Source organism: Nyctereutes procyonoides, unplaced genomic scaffold (genome assembly GCF_905146905.1).
Source record: "Nyctereutes procyonoides isolate TBG_1078 unplaced genomic scaffold, NYPRO_anot_genome, whole genome shotgun sequence".
NCBI classification, from domain to species: Eukaryota; Metazoa; Chordata; class Mammalia; order Carnivora; family Canidae; genus Nyctereutes; species Nyctereutes procyonoides.
The window spans coordinates 67,902,116-67,921,084 of NW_026575146.1; the positions used below are offsets into that span (position 1 = coordinate 67,902,116).

The 18,969-nt window shown below is 41.3% G+C and overlaps 1 protein-coding gene across 1 annotated transcript; it reads right to left on the reverse strand.

Moving 5' to 3' along the window:
- Positions 1-2,437: 2,437 nt before the first annotated feature.
- Positions 2,438-3,385, reverse strand: LOC129500054 (olfactory receptor 5-like). The gene has a single exon (XM_055310195.1). It carries the CDS (start codon positions 3,383-3,385, stop codon positions 2,438-2,440), a length of 948 nt encoding a protein of 315 aa, XP_055166170.1.
- Positions 3,386-18,969: the final 15,584 nt, after the last annotated feature.

An 18,969-nucleotide genomic window follows, 5' to 3' on the forward strand; every position in this document is an offset into this window, starting at 1 on the left:
TTTATCTATAGATAAATATAGGTAATTTTTAGTTTATGATTATTGCAAGAAATATTACAATAAACTCTTTGATTAGCTACTTTTTGTCCACGTGTCCAAATAGTTTTGTATTTTGCTGGGAAGGCTGGTTACTGCTATAACAATAATAACCCTGAAATCTTAGTGACTTCGTTTAGTAAATGTTTGTCAATTGCTCCTGTTCTGTGTCCACTGAAGGTTGGCAGGTAAGGATCTGCTAACCATGGTCCGGACCTCAAGTGGGAGAAGCAGCCACTACTTTGAACCTTGCCAGTCACCATGCAAGACAGAAGAGATGAGGGGGTCGCACACCAGGAATTCAATGCTTTGGCCTGTAAGTGACATAATTGCTTGTAGGCCAGAACCATTCATAGGACTTCACCCACCCACGTAACTCTACTCACCCACAAAGAGCCCAGAAAGTGCAATCCTACATGTGCCTAGCAGGTAGGGGTCTGGAATCATTGATGAAGAATATAAATGATTATCTCAACATCTATAACACAAAGATAAAATGGCAGTTGCTGTATCAAAGTAATATGAATGTAAACTTTGATTAATATCAGCAGATGGTTTTACAAAAACACTGCCTCAATCCGCATTCCCACAGCATCTGAGAGAGTGCCTCTTCCCACCCCACTCTTTGCCACATCAACTAACACTGGGTATTCTCAAATAATTTCTTTTTTTAAAAAAAATTTGCTCTTGAGGAGCACCTGGGGGCTCAGTGGTTGAGCATCTGCCTTTGGCTCAGGTTGTGATCCCAGGGTCCTGGGATTGAGTCCCGCATCAGGCTCCCCACAGGGAGCCTGCTTCTCTCTCTGTCTATGTCTCTGCCTCTCTCTGTCTGAGTAACTAAATAAAATCTTTTAAAAAATAAAAAATAAATAAAATTTGCTATGTGGAAGTGTATCCTATTACTTTGGTTTTCATGTCTCTAGTAGTGGTGAAGGCTGAGCATCATTCCGTAGGTTTATTGGCCATTCCTATTACTTAAAAAAATAAACTCTTAGATTACTTGTCCTTGTGAAAATAGTCCTGAGTGGGTATCTTTGTAGCTCAGCTTTTGCTCATTTCTTTCATTTTTAGCTTCAAGTTAAATTCTCAAAGTGGAATTGCTGGATGCAAAGGCATTCAGATTCTCAAGACTTTTTGTATTAACAAACTTCCCTCCTAAAATGCACCAGTCTATAATGTAACAAAAACACCTGAACATGCTAATTACCCTTGAGTTATTGTCAACATGAATTTTATTTTATTAATTAAAATAAAAATTAAAAGTATGCACAATATATAAATGAATCAAATCAACACATTGTACACCTTAAATTTACACAATGTTATATGCCAATTATATCTCATTAAAGCTGGAAAAAATTAAAAAAATAAATTAAAATGTGCTAGTGTGATAAGTAAATCATCCCATAGAAGGTCATTCTTTGAATTTGCTTTCTCCTATAATACATTTATTTATTCATTTATGAAGGTCAAATAACCTTATTGCTAAATATTCAAACATATAAAATGGAAAATATGAGTTTCCTGTGCTTTCACACCTAAAAACTGTTCAATATATACCCTTTCTGATTCATTTCTAGGTGTGAACAAACATGAATAATTATTGCAATTAGCATCTTTATCATTACTGTTTCACAAAACGTTGACATATTCATGTATTGTTTCTTTCATCTTTAACTCAACAACAGACCACATCCCCACAACAATATCTAGTAGATACCAGTGATCTAGTTTAATCTCTTCAATGGTGGATGTTATTTCATAGTATGGATACAATGCAATATATTTAAATAATATGTTGTCAATGGGCATTTGCGTTATTTCCAATAATTACCAATAAAATAACGTTTATTCCAAATTTCACAATTTTACAATAAACATTCTTGTTTGATAGTATTCTTCATAATATTTTTCAGGAGGCATGGAGTAAATTGCTGTCTTCAGATTCAACTTATATATCTTGGGTTACTAGAGAGGTTGCACATTTTTTGGTAGGCCATCAGCCATATATTTTCCCTTAAATAACCTGCCTGTCCATGATCATTTTTCTTTGCTTTTGTCTTAGAGTATTCCTATTTCTCTCATTTATTTTAAGAATGTCTTTATACATTATGTTGCTAATATTTTCCTCCCAGCCTCCCAGTTTCCACTTACCTTTGATCCTGTGTGTGTGTGTGTGTGCACGCGCGCGTTTGGCCATGATAGTTTTATTTTATTATTTTTTAGGCTTTTATTTAATTTTCACTTAGCTGACATGCAGTGTAATATTATTTTCAGGTGTGTAATATAGTGATTCAACACTTCCATACATCACCTGGTGCTCATCACGACAAGTGCACTCCTTCATTCCATTCACCTCACTCATCTACCCAGTGGTGACCATCAGTTTCTTCTCTTAAATTCAAGAGTGGGCAAGGTCAGTTCTCACTGAAGAGACCCAGCACAAGTGGAGACTTTTCTGCAGCGTGACGTGGACCTCTCTGTTCCGCAGGCAGTAGATGATAGGGCTGCACATGGGTGTGACCACCGTATAGATGACTGACAGCACCTTGCTGAGCCCTGTGGAATTGATGTGGCTGGGGTGGGAATATATGAAGAGGACCACTGCGTAGAACATGCCCACCACCAACAGGTGTGAGGCACAGGTGGAGAGGGCTTTGCGACGGGTGGCTGCCGATGGCATGTGGAGCACAGTGTTCCCAATGGCTACATAGGAGGCCAAAGCAACTAGTAATGACCCACAGAAGATAATGATGGCAGAGATGAAGTCCACCAGCTCTGTCAGAGCCACGTGGGTGCAAGACAGGTTGAGCAGAGGGGAGATGTCACAAAAGAAGTGGTTGAGGACATTGGGGCCACAGTAGGACAGGCTACCAATGAAGGATGTCTTGACCACTGAGACCAGCAGCCCCCCAAGCCATGAAGACAAGGCCAAGCCCAGGCAGACCTGGGGCCTCATAAGCAGTGGGTAGTGGAGTGGGTGGCAGATGGCCACATAGCGATCATAAGCCATGGAGGCAAGGAGGGTGCACTTGGTACTAATGAAAGCTATGAATAAAAAAAGCTGAATTATGCAGGCTGTGAAGGGTACGTGGCAGGGTCCAGTCCAAAGCCCCAGGAGCAGGCTGGGCATGGTCACTGACACATAGCACATCTCTAGGCAGCTCAGGTTACCCAAGAAGAAGTACATGGGCTTGTGGAGCTCGCTGTGACTGCAGATGAGGTAGATGATGAGGGTGTTTTCCAGGAGGGTCAGCAGGTAGAGGGTCAGGAAGACAGCAAACAGGGCATTCCTTATGCCCGGCCTGGTGGACAAACCCAGCAAGACAAACTCCTGGACTCTGGTCATGTTGCCCAACTCCAGGGACCTCTCCATCTGAGTGAAGAAAGAAATGTTAGTGGAGACTTTGATCCAGGCAGGAGTAAAACGGTAAAAGAGGAAGAGCATCAGGGGCCCTGAGAGCCACCGTAAGTGCTATAGATTGACTACTGTCAGGAGGACCAGTGAGCCAGAAAGTCGCAAACCTGGAAACAAGAAGCTTCCACCGGTAGTTAGCAAATCTGTGATCTTTAGCAAGACAGCTTTTACAAGCCTGTTATCTTGCCTGTAGAATGGAGGTAAGAGCTATGATTGTACTTTCTTTTCTTTTGTTGACTTTAAGTGGTCATACTTAGGTTGGATTCCTTTCTTTTGAGCCCCATGCTGGGTATAGAGATTACTTCAATAAATAAATAAACTTTTAAAAACTTTTAAAAATAAAATGTAAAAACTATAATCATCAAAAGAAAATCTGATCACCACAAAAAAATTTAAAAGTCACAAATGAAAAATATTCCTGCAAAACATATGAGTGACAAGGGCAGCCTATGTAGGCTATACAAAGAAATTGTCCAATTAATATGAAAAATAATTTTTTCCATAGAAAATTGCAGAGGAGGCCTGAAAGTATACCTCACCAAAGAATAATTCATCACTTGAAACATAGGAAATTTGCTATTTTGGGAGATATTAGGAACCAAGGAGATGGAAATTAAAACCAAAATTAGATACCATTTCACACTCATGGAATTGGCAAGTATAAATGTCTGAAAATATTAAGTCTAATAATAAGAACTTTTATACACAGTTGCTGGGAGTCTGAATTGTATGCTGACTTCAGAAAACAATTTGGCATTATGTACTAACTTTTAGGATGTCACTATGCCCCAGAAATTCTATGTGTAAGTATATATCCGGATTAAGTACTGTTCAAAGCGGCACTGTTTTACTAGCAAAAAAGGGAAACAAAACAAAACAAAACACCCGCAAACATCCCAAGTGTCCAGTCGTAGAACTGATAAATAAATTGTGATCTCTTTATATAATGGAATACTATTCTTCAAATAAATGAATGAATCAGGACCACATCTAACGTTCTGAATAAATCAATCTCAGAAACGTTATATTGAACAAAAGAGAAAAGTTACGGATGTGTGCAGTTATAATTCCACTTATCTAAAAGTCACACTGTGCAAAAAGTTTGAAGAAATACATTGTTTAGGGATACAAAGTTATGTGGCAAAATAGGATAATAAAGGGCCCCAAATTCATTTGGATACTTCTTACCAGTGAAGAGTGGTATAAGAAGAGTATACAGGGACTTCAAAGATAATCAAGTTTTTAAAATAGCTAATGAATATAAGAGACTCATTGTATCTTTATCTTATTTTGTTATTTTATCTCTTATGTTCATTCCATTATAGTTAACATGCAGTGTTATATTACTTTCAGGTGTCCAATGCAGTGATTTATGGAAGCAGCCCAGTGTCCGTCCATCAACAGATGAATGGAATAAGGGAGATGTGGTATAAAATATTATCCAGCACAATATAATATTATGCAGCCATAAAAAGAATGAAATCTTGCCATTTGCAATGACATGGATGGAGCTAGAGGGTATAATGCTAAGTGAAATAAGTCTGTCAGAGAAAGACAAATGCATCATTGTCTTTATACATATTTCTGGGTTGCCTTTTTTTTGCATCTGCTCAGTATTTATAAAAGCCATTTATAGAAATAGCTTCTACATGTGTTAAAAATTAATATAAATGCACACCAAAAAGTCAATTTTATGTATGTGAATTTTTTAAGTAAAATTTTAATAAAAAATAAAATTTTGTGCTTCCATTTCGTTCTCTGAGGAAACAACAGTCACCAGTTTCTTGAGGGTCCTTTCAGAAATATTGATGGCATATTCTTGCACTTAATGTACAAATGCACTCTCCCCCCACTTTAAAACAGGACCAACATTGCACATCAAGTGTGAGTACTAATCTTCCTTTGAACCTAAATATTATGTTCTTACTCCAATTCTTTAAATGGCTTCTCCCTCAATTTTAGTAAAAATTTCCCCCCTGAAAGTGCTTAATTCTTAACATGTCCGAATTAAGGAAAAAGGAGAATTCCTTCCAAAACTGTTGGTTTAGGCAAAGATAGATGAGATCATTAAGATATTTCCCTTAGAGTAACAGAAGAAAAACTGTTGAATAATATGAACGCAATGAATTATCTGTTGTCACTGTTGATGTTATTTTATAATTATGGGGACACGGTTTTGCACAGGAAGGCAGATATGTTTTTGGTGGAAAATTCCACTTGATATTTTGGCATAAACCTCTTTTTTCAGATGAGCACAAGGAGGCTCGAAGTTGGTGCTTAACACTCTTTCCAGGCCAACTTCTGATGGAGTGATGTTCTTAGCTCTGAACAAAGCCAACTGGCCTGTTGGGTTGTTCTTGGTCCTGAACGAGGGCTGAGCCGCTAATAGGACTGGCAGGGTCCTGTCCTTGGTTCTACAAATGAATTGCTGCCACAACCTCTTGCCATGCACATCCTCCTTTCAGATGGACTTCTTTCTGTCTCTGCTCTCATCTACCCCTGGTCCTGCATTTGACCTCCTCTCCCTTCTAGCTGCCCCTCTTTTTGTCTTCACCTCTTCATGAAGGCTTCTTGAGGTGATCTTGCCTCTATGATAACGTTAGGTGCTCCAGAATGTCCTTCTTTAATCTGCTGAAGAACTCAGAAGTGTACCTGAAAAGGTACTGGACTCTCTGGGGATGATTCAGACATCTCAAGCCCATTGCACAAACAATTCTCACACCTCAATTGCACCAAGAGCTTGAGATGTCGTTATGGTTGACTTGGTTTTCACCCCTGCAGAGACGGTTATGACCAGCAACTTGCTCGCTCTGTAACCATGAGCAAGATTCTTTTTCTTTTTTTTTCTTTTTTTTAAAACGTTTAAAAGATTTTATTTATTTATTCATCACACACACACACACACACACACACACACACACAGGCAGAGGGAGAAGCAGGCTCCATGCAAGGAGCCTGACGCGGGACTCGATCCCGGGTCTCCAGGATCAGGCCCTGGGCTGAAGGCGGCGCTAAACCGCTGAGCCACCCGGGCTGCCCGATTCTTTTTCTTTTAAAGATTTTATTTATTTATTCATGAGAGAGGCAGAGACATAGGCAGAGAGAGAAGCAGGCTCCCCACAAGGAGCCCAATGCAGGACTCGATCCCAGACCACAGGATCACTGAGCGGAAGGCAGACACTCAACCGCTGAGCCACCCAAATATCCCCATGAGCAAGATTCTTTATCTCTAAAAACTTGAGTTCATTATTAAGGAAGATGGTATCAATATTTCCATCAGGAATGAAGGGGATATTCGGTAAGGTGGCTTTCATTTTTTTGCCTGCTTTCTATGTACAGGCAATCTAGATGCAGGAATATAGAGTGCAGTAGCTCTTAAGCATTTTTACCATTGCCCCAAGTAAGAAATACATTCACACTATTACCCAACACAATAGAACACACACACACACACACAGAGCACATACACAAATAAAACAGAAATCTAACAAAAAACACTTACTTTTATTCTATGGGATTCCCTTTGATATCTTCTCTCATGTTCTGTGCCATGGGGTTTTTTAAAGAGATTCTTTTTTTCAAGGCATCTCTGCACCCATCATGGGGCTTGAACTCATATCTCTGAAACCAGGAGTTCACCCTGGACTGACTGAGCCAGCCACCTGCCCCTATGACGTGGGAATTTTAATGCTAGTATTGATCTAGTACATTTATTTTATAAGCTTCAATTTAAAATATACTGTCATTCAGGTTAAGAGAAGAAGGGCTTTGTAATCAAACAGAAACTGGTTCTAGCCCAAGCTCTGCCCCTGACCTAGACCAGGGCTCTGGTTTTCTGACCCTCATGTCTTCACCTACAGTAGGGAGATGAGCCCTCATGCTCTCAGCCTGCCATGGGGATTAAATCCCATGTAGTCTCCATGGCACCCAGGTAGTGTCTGGCATCCCACAGGTGACTTGTAGGAGAAAGAACGTTTTGGTCTTCTCTTTCTACCCTTCCCAAATCAAATGATCTTGTTTTCTTACCTCTCAGCGAAAGTGATGCAGGTCCTGCTTTTCTTTTCTAAAGGAGACCCTGGGGGCCAAAAATATTCAGCTTCTGCTCCTGGACACGACTGAAGATGCCAGTGACTGGGAGAGTTTGCCAGTCAATTCAAGGATGTCACAGATGTTTGGAAGAAGCTGTCTTTGTCCTGAGCAGTGGGTTCACCTGCCTCTCTTCATTTCAGCACCACTGTGTTCCCGGAGCTGCCAAGAGAAGTGCTGCTTAAATCCAAGAGATGGACCTTAGGGGGCTGTCCCAATCTCTGTGGATTTAGAGGAAAGGTTGAAGTAAAAACTTTTCACTGGGACGCCTGGGTAGCTCAGCATTTGAGCATCTGCCTTTGGCTCAGGGTGAGATCCCAGGATCCAGGATCAGTCGCACATCTGGCTCCCTGCGGGGAGCCTGCTTTTCCCTCTGCCTGTGTCTCTGCCTCTGTGTGTGTGTGTGTGTTTGTGTGTGTGTGTGTGTGTCTCATGAATAAATAAATGAATCTTAAAAAAAAAACTTTTCATGAATTGTACTGGGGCTTGGAAAGCGACTCGATGCTACGGTTCCATTCTTATGCAGTTTGGAGCCATAATAGCTGTGAGGCTTGGTGTGGGACGTTGACATTGCAACCCTGAAGGATACATAATTCCTGCTCTCAAGCTGCTCCCAGGAGTCTTAGGGACATTGACCCTGAAATAGACATTTACATATATTATGGTGAGAGATGAGCAACCCGTGGGTGTTCAGAGAAGGGGAGATTTGAGAATACATTGCACGAGGGATGTCTGAGCTGGGTATCTCATAAGTGTTACAAGATCACCTCTGCTTGAAATGAGACAAGAAACAGGTAGATAGAACATCATTCCAGGGCATAGATAAAATGTAAATATCCTTTCCCTGCTGCCTGCTGGATATGTAAGCTGCCTGATTTAGCTTTTTTCTTTTTTTTTTCTTTTGGTATATTTTTTATCGGAGTTCAATTTGCCAACATATAGCATAACACCCAGTGCTCATCCCGTCAAGTGCCCCCCTCAGTGCCCATCACCCAGTCACCCCAACCCCCCGCCCGCCTCCCTTTCCACTACTCCTCCTTGTTTGTTTCTCAGAGTTAGGTGTCTCTCATGTTCTGTCACCCTCTCTGATATTTCCCACTCATTTTCTCTCCTTTCCCCTTTATTCCCTTTCACTATTTTTTATATTGCCCAAATGAATGAGACCACATGTTTGTCCTTCTCAGATTGACTTACTTCACTCAGCATAATACCCTCCAGTTCTATCCACGTCGAAGAAAATGGTGGGTATTTGTCATTTCTAATGGCTGAGGAATACTCCATTGTGTACATATACCACATCTTCTTTATCCATTCATCTTTCGATGGACACCGAGGCTCCTCCCACAGTGTGGCTATTGTGGATGTTGCTGCTTTAAACATCAGGGTGAAGGTATCCTGGCATTTCACTGCATCTGTATCTTTGGGGTAAATCCCCAGCAGTGCAATTGCTGGGTCATAGGGTAGCTCTATTTTTAACTCTTTGAGGAACCTTCACAGTTTTCCAGAGTCGCTGCACCAGTTCACATTCCCACCAACAGTGCAAGAGGGCTCCCCTTTCTCCACATCCTCTCCAACATTTCTTGGTTCCTGTCTTGTTAATTTTCCCCATTCTCACTGGTGTGAGGTGGTATCTCATTGTGGTTTTGATTTGTATTTCCCTGATGGCCAGTGATGCGGAGCATTTTCTCATGTGCCTGTTGGCCATGTCTATGTCTTCCTCTGTGAGATTTCTGTTCAAGTCTTTTGCCCATTTCATGATTGGATTGTTTGTTTCTTTGCTGTTGAGTTTCAAAAGTTCTTTATTCCTAGGTGTCTTATGCTTTTGGGTGCAATTGTAAATGGCATTGACTCCTTAATTTCTCTTTCTTCAGCCTCTTTGTCAGTGTATATAAATGCCACTGATTTCTGGGCATTGATTTTGTATCCTGCCACACTGCCGAATTGCTGTATGAGTTCTAGCAATCTTGAGGTGGAGTCTTTTGGGTTTTCTATCTACAGTATCATGTCATCTGCAAAGAGGGAGAGTTTGGCTTCTTCTTTGCCAATTTGAATGCCTTTTATTTCTTTTTGTTGCCTGATTGCTGAGGCTAGGACTTCTAGTACTATGTTGAATAGCAGTGGTGAGAGTGGACATCCCTGTGGTGTTCCTGATCTTAGGGGAAAGGCTCCCGGTGTTTCCCCATTGAGAACGATATTTGCTGTGGGCTTTCTGTAGGTGGCTTTTAAGATGCTGGGGAATGTTCCCTCTATCCCTACGCTCTGAAGAGTTTTGATCAGGAATGGATGCTGTATTTTGTCAAATGCTTTCTCTGCATCTGTTGAGAGAATCATATGGTTCTTGTTTTTTTCTCTTGTTGATATGATCTATCACGTTGATTGCTTTATGAGTGTTGAACCAGCCTTGCATCCCGGGAATAAATCCCACTTGGTCATGGTGAATAATCTTCTTCATGTACTGTTGGATCCTATTAGCTACTATCTGGTTGAGAATTTTTGCATCTGTGTTCATCATGGATATTGGTCTATAATTCTCCTTTTAGGTGGGGCCTTTGTCTGGTTTTGCAATTAAGGTGATGCTGGCCTCATAGAATGAGTTTGGAAGTATTTCATCCCTTTCTATCTTTCGGAACAGTGTTAGTAGAATAGGTATTGTTTCTTCTTTAAACGTCTGATAGAATTCCCGTGGGAAGCCATCTAGCCCTGGACTTTTGTGTTTTGGGGAGGTTTTTGATGACTGCTTCAATTTCCTCCCTGGTTATTGGCCTGTTCAGGTTTTCTATTTCTTCCTGTTCCAGTTTTGGTAGTTTGTGGTTTTCCAGAAATGCATCCATTTCTTCTAGATTGCCTAATTTATTGGCATATAGCTTCTCATAATGTTTTTAAAATCATTTGTATTTCCTTGGTATTGGTTGTGATCTCTCCTTTTTCATTCATGATTTTATTAATTGGAGTCTTTTCTCTTTTGTTTTTAATAAAGCTGGCTAATGGTTTAATCTATCTTATTAATTCTTTCAAAGAACCAACTCCTGGTTTTGTTGATCTGTTCTACAGTTCTTCCGGTCTCTATTTCATTGAGTTCTGCTCGAACCTTTATTAACTCTCTTCTTCTGCTGGGTGTAGGTTTTAATTGCTGTTCTTTCTCCAGTTCCTTTAGGTGCAAGGGTAGCTTGTGTATTTGAGTTTTTTCCAGTTTCTTTTTTGAACCAGGCAAAATGTAGTTTTTAATTGATAGGTAACTTGTGTAACATATGACATGATTTTATTTTTTTCGATTTATTTTTTTTATAAATTTATATTTTATTGGTGTTCAATTTGCCAACATATAGAATAGCACCCAGTGCTCATCCCATTAAGTGTCCCCCTCAGTGCCCTTCACCCAGTCACCCCCACCCCTCACCCACCTCCCCTTCCACCACCCCTAGTTCGTTTCCCAGAGTTAGGAGTCTCTCATGTTCTGTCTCCCTTTCTGATGTTTCCCACTCATTTTTTCTCCTTTCCCCTTTATTCCCTTTCACTATTTTTTTATATTCCCCAAATGAATGAGACCATATAATGTTTGTCCTTCTCCGATTGACTTATTTCACTCAGCATAATACCCTCCAGTTCCATCCACGTGGAAGCAAATGGTGGGTATTTGTCATTTCTAATGGCTGAGTAATATTCCATCGTATACATAAATCACATCTTCTTTATCCATTCATCTTTCGATGGACAACGAGGCTTTTTTCCATTTTTTTTAGGGATGCGTGTATTGCGATGTATTTCCCCTCTCAGGACTGCTTTTGCTGTATCCCAAAGATTTTGAACGGTTGTATCTTCATTCTCATTAGTCTCCACGAATCTTTTTAAGTCTTTTCTAATTTCCTGGTTGACCCTTTCATCTTTTAGCAGGATGGTCCTTAACCTCCATGTGTTTGAAATCCTTCCAAACTTCTTCTTGTGGTTTGGTTGTAGTTTCAAAGCATTATGGTCTGAAAATATTCAGGGTATGATCCAAATCTTTTGGTATCAGTTAAGACCTGATTTGTGACCCAGTATGTGGTCTATTCTGGAGAAAGTTCCATGTGCACTTGAGAAGAATGTGTATTCAGTGCGTTTCGATGTAAAGTTCTGTAAATATCTGTGAAATCCATCTGGTCCAGTGTATCATTTAAAGCCCTTGTTTCTTTGGAGATGTGTGCTTAGAAGATCTGTCATTTGCAGAAAGCACTGTGTTGAAGTCTCCCAGTATAAGTGTATTATTATCTAAGTATGTCTTTACTTTGGTTATTAACTGATTGATATACTTGGCAGCTCCCGCATTAGGGGCATAAATATTCATGATTGTTAGGTCCTCTTGTTGGATAGATCCTTTAAGTATGATATTGTGTCCCTCTTCATCTCTTACTACAGTCTTTGGGATAAACTTAATTAATCTGATATGAGGATGGCTACCCCTGCTTTCTTTTGAGGACCATTTGAATGGTACATGGTTCTTCAACCTTTTATTTTCAGGCTGTAGGCGTCCTTAGGTCTAAAATGAGTCTCTTGTAGACAGCAAATAGATGGGTCTTGCTTTTTTATCCAGTCTGAAACCCTGCACCTTTTGATGGGGTCATTAAGCCCATTCACGTTCAGAGTTACTATTGAAAGATGAATTGAGTGTCATCATGATACCTATTCAGTCCCTGTTTTTGTGGATTGTTTCCTTGGGCTTCCTCTTTCTTTTACAGAGTCTCCCTTAATCTTTCTTTCAGAGCCGGCTTGGTGGTCATATATTCTTTCAGCTTCTGCCTATCTTGGAAGCTCTTTATCTCTCCTTCTATTCTGAATGAGAGCCTTGCTGGATAGAGTATTCTTGGCTGCAGGTTCTTCTCATTTAGGACCCTGACTATATCCTGCCAGCCCTTTCTGGCCTGCCAGGTCTCTGTGGAGAGGTCTGCTGTTAACCTAATATTTCTCCCCATAAAGGTTAGGGATCTCTTCTTTCTTGCCGCTTTAAGGATCTTCTCTTTATCTTTGGAATTTGCAAGTTTCACTATTAAATGTCAAGGTGTTGAGTGGTTTTTACTGATCTTGGGGGGGGGGGAGGAATCTCTCTATCTCCTGGATCCGAATGCCTATTTCCCTCCCTACGTTAGGGAAGTTCTCAGCTATGATTTGTTCAAATATGCTTTCTGGTCCTCTGTCCCTTTTGGTGCCCTCTGGAACCCCAATTAAAGGAAAATTAGATTTTTCCTTCTGAGGCTGTCATTTATTTCCCTTAACCTTTCCTTGTGGTCTTTTAATTGTTTTTCTCTTTTTTTCCTCAGCTTCCTTCCTTGCCATCAACTTGTCTTCTATGTCACTCACTCTTTCTTCTACCTCTTTAACCCTCACCGTTAGGACCTCCAGTTTGGATTGCATCTCATTTAATTGATTTTTAATTTCGGCCTGATTAGATCTAAAGTCTGCAGTCACAAAGTCTCTTGAATCCTTTATATGCTTTTCTCCAGAGCCACCAGTAGCTTTATAATTGTGCTTCTGAATTGGCTTTCTGACATAAAATTGTAATCCAAATTTTGTAACTCTGTGGCAGAGAATACCATTTCTGAATCTTTCTTTTGTGGTGAGTTCTTCTTTCTAGTCATTTTGCTCAGTGCAGAGTGACTAAAAACAAGTTGTACTGGAAAAAGGAAGAAAAAACAAAAACAAAATAAGGAGGGGAATCCTCTCGTTCTATATACTGTAAATCCCTCGACTTCCCCTGGAGCTTTCCAGCGCTGCTCGGTCAAGAACTTGCTCTTCCCCTGTCCTTCCACCTGGTCTTCTGGGGGAGGGACCTGCTGTGCTGATTCTCAGGTGTGTGCACCTGGGGGCGTTGCCCTGCCCCCTGCCAGGTGCACGGCTCAGTGGGAGCTGTTTATCCTGTGAGGCCCCTGTTCCCTGGCGGCCCCGCTCCGCCCCAGGCACAGGGTGACACCAGGAGGGACAACAACACTGGCCTCGGCCAGCTCTCCAGCTCTGGAGTCAGCTCCCGCAGTAACTACCGCAGTCTCCCAGTCCGCACTGGCCTGGATGCTCCCCGGGGGCGGGGGGACGCCCGGCGGCTGGAGCCTCCTTGCTGTCCGGGGCCCTCCCTGCTTCCATCTGTCCCGAGGAAACGCAGGATCCTGGGCTGTGTCCCCCGGCGCCCTGGGATCAGGGCCTGTGCTGCTGGAATCGTGCTCCCGCGGCCGTGGCTCCCGAAGGCAGCAGGGCGCAGCCCCCTCTGTCCGGAGCCGCCAGCTGAGCTTTTCCCGAGGCCCCGCCGGGCGCGCGCGCTCCAGCCCTTTACCGAGCTCGGCCCGCGGTCTGTGGCGCGCTCCCCCGGGCGCACGTCCTCTGGTAGTGACCCCGGGAACCTGGAGGCTCCAGTGCCCCTCCTGCGGTTCTGCCCAAGTTCCCTGCTAAGCGCCTTTCTGTCCGGGTAGAATCCGGTGTGGATTTTTAAAGTTCCTGCTTCTCCGGGACGGGCTTTCCTGTCCCAGGGGGCTTTTGCCGCGGGGCCTTAGCCCGGCTCCTCGCGGGGCCCCTCCCCCACTTGATTCTTTTTTATTTATTTATTTTTCCATCTTCCTACCTTGTTAGAAGCGCAAACTCTTCTCTCTGTAGCGTTCCAGCTGTTCTCTTTTTAGATCTCACGTCGAATTCGTAGGTTTTCAGGATGATTTGAAAGTTTTCTAGGTAAGTTGGTGGGGACAGGTGACTTGGGGGCCCTACTCCTCCGCCATATTGCCCCCCCCCTCTGATTTAGCATTTAACATTAAGCATCCTATGCATAAAACACGTCTTTTCGTCTCTAGGCTACGGATTGCCCATAGGCAAAATGGTGACGATCATACTCACCCACACGAGTTCTCACGAAGACTACATGCTAATCAATGCATGTAAAGCACTTACTCCAATCCCCGGTACTTACTAGGAGCTCAGTAAGTGGTAGCTATTGATCGCTATTATTGAAACCTGTGAAATGGAGATCAAATACACTTCTCGGAGCTGATGTAAATATAAATTAACAGAGATGTGTACAGATCTAGCATAGTAGTGGACACAGCAATCAGTGAATGTCAATTCTTTCCCTTGAGAGTAAAAACGGCTTAGCTCTGACACTAATATAGTTCTTATTAACTTTATTATGAGTCCCTCTTTACTTTTTTCTTGCACCACTAAACTGGGACCTCATTCAGGGACGGTACTCTGTCATTTATGTCTGTATTCTTCACAATGAAATGTTCGTTGATTTTGTGAGGAAAAGCCTAATTAATACCTGGACTCTGACCTGGACAAAGGTTTTCTTTAATGCAAATTGTTTTAACTTTGGAATACTTGATCGTGGACTATGTAAGGATAACTGGTAAGAGGGAAGTGGTAGAGGAAGGAAGAAAAGTCTGGGATGGGATTGGCCTGTAATGGACCATAATGTGATTTATAAGCCCTTTATTGATGGATATTTTTATAGTTGTCCAGTTTTTGCTAGTGCAAACATTGCTTCCATAGATATACTGGCATGCTTATTTTTGCCCATGTATAGAAATATATCCATACGACACATATAAGGAAGTAGAATTATTGGTCAACATACATTTAAAATGTTTATACATATTACAAAACTACCATCTAAAAATATTGCATGGATTTACATTCCCATCAAAGATATCTGAGAATGCTTGTTTTATACCCCTTTAATTATACTCATTTGCTTAAATTGTCTCCTTGTTTTAGAGCCCATAGCTGAAAAGTGACACTACAGTTACCATGCATATTTGTGTGCTTATCAGTGATGCGGCTGAATCAGGAGCATGCTGCTAAACTACATCTCCCAGCATCCTTTGCACCCTGGTATGACCATGTGGCTAAATCTTGGTATGACCATCTGACTAAATCCTGACGTGTGGACAGGAGTGATGCATATAAATGCCAGACCTGGCCCTTCAAACCTTGGATGATGGTTCTCACTTCCTCTCCTTCTGTCTTTCCCTGCTTGTCTACAAATAAAATTTTAAGTGGTGAGTCCCAAGGCTCTGGAGGATAACAGGTGTTATCAGGAAAGACCCTAGGTCCCTGGGCAACTGCAGGAAGGAGAGCACCCCTTGGCAAGCTGCACCAAATTAAGGCGCTGGCGAGAAATAAATCTCAGCATGTTGAGGTGCAGAGATTTGGGGCGTCTGTAACAGCAGCAGATTGCATTGTGCTGTCCTTTACGATCCTCTTAGACTCACCCCTTACTCCAGCCACTGTTACAGGCTTTGATGAGCTCTACAGAAGGCAACTGGAGAGTACACCATGTCCAGTCTATGCCCAGTGTTTGTTTCAACAGGACCAGCAGAAGACCCACAGGAACCCACTCAGCACTCATGGATCTGCAGCTCATAGGACTGAGTGAATAAAATACACATGATGCTGGAAGAGAGAAATAAAAGGGACACAGGTTGGAAAAAGAAAAGAAGAAAAATTATTGTTATTTGCAGATAGCATGAGTATTTATACTGAAAATCCTATGGAATGTGCAAAGGTTTTGTAGCTAATATATGAGATTGTGAAGATTGTAGGATATAGGACAAATGCACAGAAACCGATTTTGTTTCTGAATACTACATGTGGCAATTGGAAAGTAAAATTTACAATTAAACATACAAAAGTATTGAAAACACTAAATACATGGAAATAAATTTAACAAACGATACACATGCCCTCCACAGTAAATGGTCTGAAACACTGCTGACAGGAAGGTTAAAGATTAAAGTGCTAACTACTGGAGCAGTCTAAGAGTCCATCCATATGTGAATGGATAAGAATAGGTGTGGTGTGTAAGTATACACACCTGGGTGTGCACACATACATGCTCACTCGAATATTATGCAGACATTAAAAGAAAAAGAAGATGAGATCATGTTATTTGAGGCAACATAGATGGACCTGGAGGGGATTATGCTAAGTGAAATGAGTCAGACAGAGGAAGACAAAATACCACTCGATTTCACCCCTGTGAGGATTCTAAAAAAATGAAAAGGAATAAATAAACAAACAAAAAGCAGAATCAGACTTGCAAACACAGAGAACAAATGGATGGTTACCAGAGGGGAGGTGGTGGGGGGTGGGGTAAATTGGTGAAGGGCGCAGGCTTCCAGTTATGGATGGATAAGTCATGGGGATGAAAGGTACAGCACAAGGAATATGGCCAGTGGTATTGGAATATGTTGCATAGTGACAGATGGCAGCTACACTTGTGGTGAGCACAGCAAAATGTTTGAATTTGTGGATTCACTGTGTTATGCACCTGAAACTAGTGTAACATGGGTCAGCTACACCCCGAAAGATTTTAAGTGCCAAATAAAGGGAAAAGTATACTATATTTATGATTTGAAAGACTCAGCATTGTGGAAAATATCAATTCCCCCCCAAAATTATCTCTAGATTCAGTGCAATCATAATTATAATCTCAAAGGTAATTTTTATAAAAATGCATAGCTGAATCTAAAATTTATATGGTAAGGTAAAGAGCCTAGAAAAGCCACCGCTATCTTGCAAAAGAACAAAGTGGGAGGACTTAGAATTCCTGATGTTAATTCATACAATTACATCCCAGTAATCCAGACAAGCTCATATTGGTGAGCTAACAGAAAAATAGATTGATAGAGAGTAAAACAGAGTCTTGAAATAGAGCCACATTCTTATACTCAATCTGATTTTTAAAAAAAGATTTTATTTATTTATTTATGCATGAGAGACGCGGACAGCGGCAGAGGCACAAGAAGAGGGAGGAGCAGGCTCCCTGCAAGAAGCCCGATGCAGGACTCGATCCCAGGACCCCGGGATCACGACCTGAACCACAGGCAGACGTTCAACCACTGAGCCACCCAGGCGTCCCTACTCAATCTGATTTTTGACAAAGATGCAATGCAGTTTAATGGGAGAGTCTCTCCAACAACCATTTTCGTAAAACTGGATTATGTGCGGAAAAAGTAAAGTTCAACTTACACCTCACACATGCACACACACATTTTTTGAGTGGCATTATACACACAAATTAGAAAGCTAAATTTATAAACCATGTAGGAAATGGTTTTATGTGACAGGGAAATAGGTAAATTTTATTAAGCTGTCAAAAGTAATAACTATAGGGCAGCCCAGACGTCTCAGAGGTTTAGCGCCGCCTTCAGCCCAGGGTGTGATCCTGGAAACCCGGGATCAAGTCCCGCGTCAGGCTTCCTGCATGGAGCCTCTTTCTGTCTCTGCCTGTGTCTCTGCCTCTCTCTCTCTCTCTCTCTCTCTCTCTCTCTCTGTCTCTCCCTCCCTCTGTCTCTTATGAATAAATAAATAAAATCTTCTTTAAAAAAGTAAGAGGTATAAATTTAAGTACTGATAATTTAGATTTCACCAAAATTGGAAGCTTCTATTTACGAAAAGGCACTATTGGGGTGCCTGGGTGGCTCAGTCGGTCAAGCATCGGCCTTCAGCTCAGATCATGATCCCAGGAGCCTGGGATCGAGCCCTGCATTGGGCTTCCTGCTGAATGGGGAGTCTACTTCTCCCTCTCCACCTACCCACTGCTCATGCTCTCTCTTACTATTTCTCTATCAAATAAATAAAATCTTTTAAAAAATGAATATAGGTAGGGCAGGTGTCTGGGTGGCTCAGTTGGTTAAGTACCCAACTCTTGATTTCCACTCAGGTCATGATCTCAAGGTCCCGAGGCTCAGTTCCATGATCAGCACAGAGTCTGTTCGAGATTCTCTCTCTTTCCCTCTGTCCCTCTGCATGCTCATGCACACATGTGCCTTCTCCCTCTCTCTAATTAATTAATTAATTAATTAAAACCTTAAAAAATAGTATAGATGGGTAATAGCTAGTACAAACGAATGGGGAAAAGATTGAGATAAAAGCCCTATCTTAATTATATATATGCCATATTGCCATGTCAAAGACATAAATCTATTTCCTTTTATTTAGTCACCCCAATGTTTACCTCAGAATGAATAAAATGTACCTAATCCATCCACTTGGTGGATATTAGGTTGTTTCTGATTTTTTTTCAATACAAAGATGCTGTGACTATCTTCCTATATATCATCTATCCCTACTTGTGGGAACCATATAGAAACATTTGTTAAGTATTTGTCATTCTAAGAATAAAATGATGGGGTTGTTAAATTTGGATTTCGAGGTTTACTAATAAAGTTGACCATCTTGTCATGTGAGTTACCAGTCACTCATCATTCATCATCGATGACTTGCTTTCTCATAGACATTGTTCACTTCTTCCACGGGTAATTCAGATTTTGTTACTGATTGAAATTAACTCATTGTTTGTGAGATGGGAAACATATTCCTGCAATTTCTCTTTGGCCTTTCAGTATTATGTTTGGAATTCTGTGGCCATAGAAGTTTTTCAATCAGGAGATGAGAGGTCCAATTATTCAAGACCATGT

What these genes read in the sequence shown, in the direction of transcription:
- LOC129500054 (XM_055310195.1), bottom strand. Translation starts at nt 3,385, where the DNA reads ATGACCAGAGTCCAGGAGTTTGTCTTGCTGGGTTTGTCCACCAGGCCG.